Here is an 8331-nt window from a genome sequence, read left to right on the forward strand (position 1 = left end):
CCGAACAGCCTTGTAACGGTGGCTATACGACTGTAGTGTATTTTGTTATAGCATTAGCTTTTTCTTTTCGGCGATTTCATTTAGGCTTCAGAAATCCTGAAAGTGGTGTTCATTTTTGGAAATCACTGAGCAAAATGTGTAAGTTTTATAAATGTTTGTCTGCCATAGAGTTTATTTTCTGCAATCATCCAAATCCAATGGAAAAATCCCATAGGCTTTATAATGAGGGACCCAGGGCGACGCCCCTGGGTTATCCTACAGAGAAACGCTGTCCCTGGGACACTATTTGTGTGTTGAGTATGCGTGCGTATTGATAACCTTTTTTTATTTCATCATTTATTTCTTTAATATTTATCTCAATTCTCACAGGTCAGACAATCCCTGGTGGTGCTGAGGGAATTCCCCAAGGAGAGCAAGGCCCAGCTGGGCCACCTGGACCAGAGGGACCTGCAGGACCTCCTGGACCTCCAGGGAATGGACTGCCTGGACCTGCAGGACGACCTGGACCTCCTGGTCCACCAGGAGGGCCCGGAGTAGGAAAACCAGGTTTGCCAGGACTGCCAGGCAAGCCAGGAGCAAATGGGGAGGCTGGACCACAAGGAGAAATGGGCCCTAGGGGTGAAGAAGGGCCAGCTGGGCAGCCAGGACCTCAGGGTCCCCCAGGACCACCTGGGCTACCAGGAATAGGTAGACCAGGAGTACAGGGATTACCCGGGCAACCAGGGACCAAAGGAGAGCCAGGTCACAAAGGTCTGCCAGGTCTACCAGGATTACCAGGACCCAAAGGAGACAAAGGAATGGGCCTGCCAGGCCAACCTGGTCACAAAGGGCTCCCAGGGCCCCCAGGACCTGCTGGCCCAAGAGGGCTGCCTGGTTTTGGAAAACCTGGGTTGAATGGAGCACCAGGGCCACAAGGACCACCAGGTGAGAAAGGACATCCTGGAGAGCCAGGACCAGCTGGGACACCTGGTGAAGGAGGAAAGCCTGGCCCACCAGGTCTACCTGGTCAAGGAAAGCCAGGTCAAAATGGCCTGCCAGGACAACCAGGCATGCCAGGTGGAAAAGGTCATCCAGGACCACCAGGTTTGCCAGGAAAGCCAGGACTGCCTGGATTTGGTAAACCAGGGCTCCCAGGACCAAAGGGTGATAAAGGTATGGGTGGGCCACCTGGACTTCCAGGACCAAAAGGAGATAAGGGCCACGGAGGACTACCTGGAATGCTTGGACCCCCTGGACCAAATGGCCCTCCAGGTCCTCCAGGCCCTATGGGAACCCCAGGAGGTGTAGGTGCACCTGGTCCAAAAGGAGACTGTGGAGAAGGAGGACCGCAAGGGCTTGATGGAGCCCAGGGTGAACCAGGTGCCCCTGGGTTACCTGGGAAGGATGGTCTGCCTGGAGATCGTGGAGAGTCAGGACCGAGAGGTCCACCCGGACCAAGTGGTGCCAAAGGAGACATTGGGCACAAAGGTCTACCTGGCAACCCTGGTCCTCAAGGACTTCCTGGGCCCAAAGGACAAGGTGGATTACCTGGTGAAATGGGACCTCAAGGTCCTAAAGGAATCCCTGGAATGGATGGCACAGCGGGGCCAATTGGGCCTCCTGGTCTTCCAGGGCCAAAAGGAGAAAGAGGTCTAACCGGTCCACCAGGCACTGCAGGTGAGGGCAATCCAGGTCTTCCCGGTCCCGCAGGACCCCCAGGAAAAGAGGGCTCATCTGGACCCCCTGGACAACCAGGTCTGCCTGGCCCTCCTGGCCCACCAGGCCCACCTGGAGCATCTGGTCTGTCTCCCGACATGGCAGGAGTGCTCTCTCAGATGGGCCCCGCACTCGATGGTGTTAAGGCTGGGGGTTATGGTAAGAAGGGACAATATGCAGGCAATGGGGCAGAAGTGATGGGTGCCAGTGGGTTGGAAATGCCAGCATTCACAGCAGTAGTAACAACACCCTTTCCACCTGTGGGCACTCCGGTCATCTTTGACAAGCTCCTGTACAATGGTCGCCAAAATTACAACCCTGAGACAGGAATCTTCACCTGTGACATGCCTGGCATTTATTACTTTGCCTACCATGTTCATTGCAAAGGAGCTAACGTGTGGGTGGCTTTGATGAGGAACAATGAGCCAGTAATGTATACATATGATGAATACAAAAAGGGTTTCCTAGATCAAGCATCGGGGAGTGCAGTACTACCTCTACAACCCGGGGACACTGTGTATATTCAGCTGCCCTCAGATCAGGCCTCAGGACTTTACGCAGGGCAGTATGTGCACTCCTCCTTCTCTGGGTATTTGTTATATCCGATGTAAACCTCTGCAGGGAGAGAGAGGGAGGCTTCAGTGCGAACAAAGTGGGAGCATGTTTTTGTATGATACAAAACATGAGTGCAGTCTTTTTAATGTCATCAAAATATTGATCTTGTTAGCAGAGATGAGCGGAAAAATCTGAAGTATGACTGTTTGTATGTACAGCAGCTTTTATACTGTATAGCCTTATAGCTGCTTAATTGGGAGAGCAAAGATGTTTTCTTCAGCTTTGAAGATATGAATGTATGGAAGGCATTCAAAGAACACCTCGAGTATGTATTTGCATATAGAAGAGAGCCAGAAACCCATAAAAGTGCAATTTGTACCAACATATGAAGGGAACATGTGAAGTGTCTGCAAAAGAATATAAGCCGTTGAATTCTGGTTACATTGTTGCAACAATGTCAAATTTTGTCCCTGCACCTCTTCAAAACTGGCAGCTACCCCATGTGGTGAAGAATGTGAAAAACAGTAGAATACATGATGGCATATTCATTTTGGTCGGACATTTATATTTTTGCATGCATACCTATGTATAAATACAGTTTTGTCAGAAAAGCATGTAAAAGGATTCTTGTCTTCAGAATGACAGTTGAAAGGCTTGCATTGCAGCAGTTTGTATGTTTTAGGAGGAAAAGTTAACCTGCAAATGACTGAGTTTTGGGAAAAGGTTAACTGTGTACTCTAATTCATATTTTCAAAGAAACAGTTTCTAAAGCTTCCACATTGATTACCCCAAAAATAATTAACTCTGCAAAATCATTGTATGAGCAACCTAAATGACTTTCACCTCAAGTGTATGAAGGCCTAACATATAGGGACAACTGGTAGTGGTGGTGAACTATTAATTGAAATCACTTATAGGAGCAAATTTTTTTTTTAAAAGGTCGAAATTACAAAATCACATGCATGATATATGTTGTTGACTGACAATTGCTCCCATGAGTGAGATTCAAAGAGTAAGAATGTGATATTTTATGTTTTTTTGTTTGATTTATAGGTGTAAAGAAAACTTTTTTTTGTACAAGAAATGCAAAGGTAAAACAAACACACAATTTTGCCCTGAACTATGAAACCACTCCACACTCTAGCCTTTATTAAGCATGACAACACCATATACAGAAAATTCCACACTATACAGCATCTCTGTGGCTCTAACTAAACTGTAGCATTATACAGGTATAAGTGGCACATGGTAAATATGAGAGCACAGATCCTGCTTTTGAACATGTACATTTGTACAGTTGTATCTACAATATAATACTCTAAAACAGGGATTTAGTGAATAATGACTTTGCATTTAGTTTAATTTCAAAGCAAAACCATTTTAGATATAAAATAAAATGTATTCTTACTTACTCTTCTTAATTTAAAATGCAACTGATTATATTCTGTAACTCTTTTGTAAGCGTAATCCATATGGAACTGCTATTTTGAAATGAAACACTTTAACAGTGGGACTTAGTTGTTATCTAGTTCCTCTTGTTTGAAGTAAGGAAACCAAATTAAGTTCTCCAAAATCTTTGGAGAGCTAAATTTGCGATGTTTATGGTGAAATCGCAAATACATTTAGATAACATTTCACTCAGAATATTGAATGTTGCAGAAATTCAAACCAGCAGTTATGTCAATAATTTATTACTTTATCTGCCAGTGGCCTGTAATTACATAATTACATAAAGCATGGCAACTTTTAAAGGAAATAAATATATATTTCTCCTTTTAACAATGGTGCTAATATTGCTGTTGTAACCAAAGATTTTATGTCTTAATGTTTCACAATTGTTATTATTGTCTGTGTTGTTTTTTCTAAATAAAAATGTTTAATAAAAAGAAAAATGTTGTTGACATCTGTATTTCTAAGCTTAGCGAAAGCAAAACAACCCCATTCATCTTAAGCTGTTCAAGTGATTTACTCATGTTAGATTTCTGCATATAAGCAACATAAAAAAAGTAAGATGCTTTACATAGCCTACCACTCTGTCTGCTAGCTTTGAAAGATTCAGTCCATGATGACTGGATTAATTTTTTACTCCATATTAAGTACAAAATATCCCATTAATCCCATTAACCTGTTTAGTTGGTAGCTTTGGTCCATGGATGTTTAAGGTCGTCATGACAATCATGTTATGATTGATAGGGTAATAAGTATTTTAAAATGCTTGAAAAGACATTGTTTTTGCACATCAAAAATCTGGAGTGAGCGAGTTACAGGTTTTCTTAAAGCATCTCTCAGAAGCAAACCTGGATTGCCAATGGGAAAAATCTGAATAAAGAATACTTAATTGATACCTGCAGGAAATAGGGATACGTTACAGTCGCTCTGATGTAAAGCATAGAGAATATCCTTGACTCTAAAGGTTTCCCATTTTCTTGAAGTGTGGGAAATTGTTTTAAAAAAAAATCTTACTATGATATTGTTAAAACTCTTAAATGAAAAACAGCATCCACACGAAGAACAGAAACAATATATCTTTGTAAATTTGATCACTTATCTTCCAAAAGGAGAGAAATATAATTAACCAGGTCTCTGGAGGATACGGCCTACAGTAAATAAGTAGAAGTAAGAATATGAAATATCGCCTTCAATATGTGCATCATATGTTAAACATCACCTGACGTGATAAAGGTGTCACTTTAGGTCAAAATGATGAATGGATGATGTTTACAGCTGCTGCTGTGAGCAGAGGTGCTGATGCTGCGGTGGGCGTGGTCTTTCTGTTATCGGCTGAGGTTGTGCGCATGCGCTGAGCGGGTGGTAACATCTGTCACATCTTTTGTTAGTTCATATTCAGCAAAGGAGCCCCAGCTAAACGCTACGGAAATACACAGCGGTGAGTATTGTTAGCAATATCAATATGACATGGTGTCACGCTCTGTTGTAATTGACAGTAATAATACGATAGCAGCCCAAAGCAGACAGTACCTAACTATATCTGTTTACAGGTAATGCTGAATTAAGTTAGCTAGCATCAAGCTAACGCGGTAGCCTGCTTCATATCGGTACATCAGCCCAAATAATCTGCATGAAAGGAGTCACTTTCAGTTAAAGTAGTTGTTAACTCCTTGGTGTCAGAATCAGACAACAGTCTGGCTTATTGTGGATAATTACATGTCATTATTTAGTCGATTTGCTCTCCACTCTGGACCGTGTTGCAGCGCCTGCCTCATTGGTTCTTGTCATGTTGTGATACGAGCAAGCTAAAGGTGTCAGTGTTGTATTAAGGCTTGAAATAAATCAAGTTTGCAACTGCAGCTGTTTTGGTGAATAATTTATTGTTTGAGTCGATCAAAAACGCTCAAACATAACTTAATTCTGGCTTCCAGTTGTTAGGATTTGCTGATTTTTCTCACATATGTGATGGTACATATTAAGTATCATGAATAAATTTGGCATTGCTGCCAGAAAAGAAAAGAAAAAAAGACTTAATTTGGGCTTTAGAAAAGTTTGATGAGTGTTTTTTTTTTTTAAATTTGGTTAAAATAGTGTAAAAACTAATCATTAAATCATTAAAGTATTGGTTTAGTTGCAGCTCCAGTTCTAATAATAATAATAATGATAATCATAATAATAATAATAATAATAACAGAAAGGACTTATGTAACACTTTTCTGGGTACTCAAAGATGCTTTGCATGAAATGCAAAAAGAAAACAAATACAAATGCAAAATAAAGAATGCAAAATACTTACATGAACAGAACAGATACAAATACAAGAACAGGTTCTGTCAGGTTTTGACTTCTGAAATAAGATTTGTTTTGTGTTTCAGTAGGCTTCCCTCAACATGACGTCACGTGTCGGTCTCAGAGCTGCTGGTGTCAATGGAAGTGACTTCAAACACAGAGAGAGGGTGGTCCCGTCTTACCAAATGAGGCAAGTAACAATGATCTATTTCTGATCGTTACCATTAAACATGCATACTAAGTCAGTGGTGAAAAAGGCCCGGCAGAGGCTGTTTTACCAGAGATGCCTGATGCTTAGGTAATTTTCTTTTTAACAATTTCTTACTATTTTTGGGGCATTTTTTTGCTCATCGCCCTCTTCCCACGATTTTACAAGAATCAAACTGCTTTGCTGGTATCAAAGGCTCAGGAAGAGCTTTTACCCTCAGACCACAAGGATCCTGAATCAAGACCCTGCCTAATCCTAAACTTTGACATTCATGTATTTTTCCCACACAATTTTGAATTTACCAATTGATGGAACTTATAGCTACATTTCACAAAATTGGATTTTATGATTTTTTTGTGATAAATAAACAAATTAATTGATTGTTTGAATGTTATCTCTGAATCAATCAGGGTTGCAAACACGCTTTGTCTGTCTTTACTCGGTTTTGCAGTGCCTCCCTGAAGTCAGAGGTGCGGAAGTTAAACCTGGTCCACCTTCTCCTCTGGCTGCTGGTGGCGGCACAGGTGACTGTCAGCCACTTTGAACTGGTGTCACATGACACAGTGTCCATGCCGTACCAGTGGGAGTACCCCTACCTGCTCAGCCTGCTCCCTCTGCTCTGCAGCAGCCTGTCACTGCCAAAGAACAATATCAGTTACCTGGTCATATCCATGATCAGCGCAGGGCTCTTCTCTGTGGCACCTCTCATTTATGGAGGGATGGAGATGTTTCCTGTAGCGCAGCAGCTCTACCGCCATGGAAAGGCCTACCGCTTCATTTTCGGCTTCTCTGCAGTGACTGTTATGTACCTCATTATGGTGGTTGCTGTTCAAGTGCATGCCTGGCAGTTATATTACATGAAGAAGCTGTTAGACTCATGGTTTGATGCCACTCAGGAGAAGAAGAAGAAATAATGGAGTGAAGAAACCTGCGACTGGGCAAAACTGTGTTTTTATTTTAATCTATTCAGAAGTTATGACTTTTATTCATGTCTATTTATTCACTTATTATCATGTAGACACCAGTGTTCCCTGAAGTATAAAGGTTAAGTAGAATGAGATGTACAATTTATGCAGGAGCCTGGACTTTCTTGTCATATTTATTTATTTATTTATTTATTTAAAGCAGATTATAAGTGTTGAGCTCACAATCAGGAGAGGCGTCAAAGCAACATCCATAAACACGTTTTTAATTATCTTATCCCCTGTTCATCACTGAGTGTAGAGTGTAGCTTTTCTCCAAACAGAGAAATAAGTCATTTTAAAGACCTCATTGTCATTTCTAAATTAAGAGGTGCTTGTACTTATGTAAGTACAGGAAGAAGGCATGAACTGTTCGAACATAAACATTTTGCTTCGAATTGTCACCTGTAACATTGTTCCTGACTCATTTTCTGAGGAGCAGCTCCAGACTTTACACACTATGAAGGTTGATGGTAGATTTATTAGTCATTTTAGACAATTTTAAACAAAAATTAAAAAAAAATAAAAAATTTCCTGCTACATCTTTGGAGTTGAAGGATGAGTTGATTAAAATCAGCAGCCACTATGAAAATTTCATTTGGTTCTTTGGGCATGTTGCTGCTGGTGGCATCACTCAGTTCCTGCAGTTCATTTTTTGAACTTGAGTCTTGTGTCCTTATAGCTCCCAACAAGGTCCATCTATCATCAGTTTAAGTTTTAGCGCTCCAGCTTTTGGATTTGGCAGAGAATTTTCAATGTTAATAATAGTTTCGGACCATCTTAGATCATATGAATAACATGTACTGTATGAATTTTGAAAATTGTTTTCCTTTAAGTCTCAGTTCCCTCCAAAAATGCCGATTAAACCCTTTGAAACCTGGAGCAACATCGCTTTTCTTGTGCTGATTTCAGACACCTTTCACAAATTTGTGTAATTTCTTTTAAAAACATGGGGAAAAATTCAGTGAGCAACTTGGTAAGAAATGTTCCATAAATTACAGAAAATAAGTAAATTTAGAAATTTTTTTTTTTATAGAAAGCTAGTACAACGATGAACATCAATGTTTATAATTGTCATAGTTACATACTCAAAATTATGTTACACAATTATTATCATTTTTTAAGCACTTTTTCCCAAAACCTTTTTTGCTTTTTTTTTTTTTTTTTTTTTTT

At 40.7% G+C, this 8331-nt stretch overlaps 2 protein-coding genes across 2 annotated transcripts in view; both read left to right on the forward strand.

The window, feature by feature from the left end:
• Positions 1–2384, forward strand: part of col8a1a (collagen, type VIII, alpha 1a) — a 35981-nt gene extending 33597 nt beyond the window's left edge. The window contains exon 3 of the mRNA XM_042495133.1: positions 370–2384. Coding sequence (XP_042351067.1) covers positions 370–2306 — 1937 coding nt within the window. The 3' untranslated portion in view covers positions 2307–2384. The remainder of the gene's footprint in view (positions 1–369) is intronic.
• A 2694-nt stretch (positions 2385–5078) lies between these two features.
• Positions 5079–7652, forward strand: jagn1a (jagunal homolog 1a). The gene is made up of 3 exons (XM_042495132.1): positions 5079–5137; positions 6078–6178; positions 6648–7652. The coding sequence occupies exons 2-3, from the start codon at positions 6090–6092 to the stop codon at positions 7108–7110; spliced, it is 552 nt and encodes a 183-aa protein (XP_042351066.1). The 5' UTR covers positions 5079–5137; positions 6078–6089; the 3' UTR covers positions 7111–7652.
• The last annotated feature ends 679 nt before the right edge of the window (positions 7653–8331 follow it).

Source organism: Plectropomus leopardus, chromosome 10, assembly GCF_008729295.1.
Source record: "Plectropomus leopardus isolate mb chromosome 10, YSFRI_Pleo_2.0, whole genome shotgun sequence".
NCBI classification, from domain to species: domain Eukaryota; kingdom Metazoa; phylum Chordata; class Actinopteri; order Perciformes; family Serranidae; genus Plectropomus; species Plectropomus leopardus.

Coding starts and splice junctions, on each gene's coding strand:
- jagn1a (XM_042495132.1), top strand. CDS start 6,090: ATGACGTCACGTGTCGGTCTCAGAGCTGCTGGTGTCAATGGAAGTGAC. Junction 6,179..6,647: donor GTCCCGTCTTACCAAATGAG/GCAAGTAACAAT, acceptor TCGGTTTTGCAG/TGCCTCCCTGAAGTCAGAGG.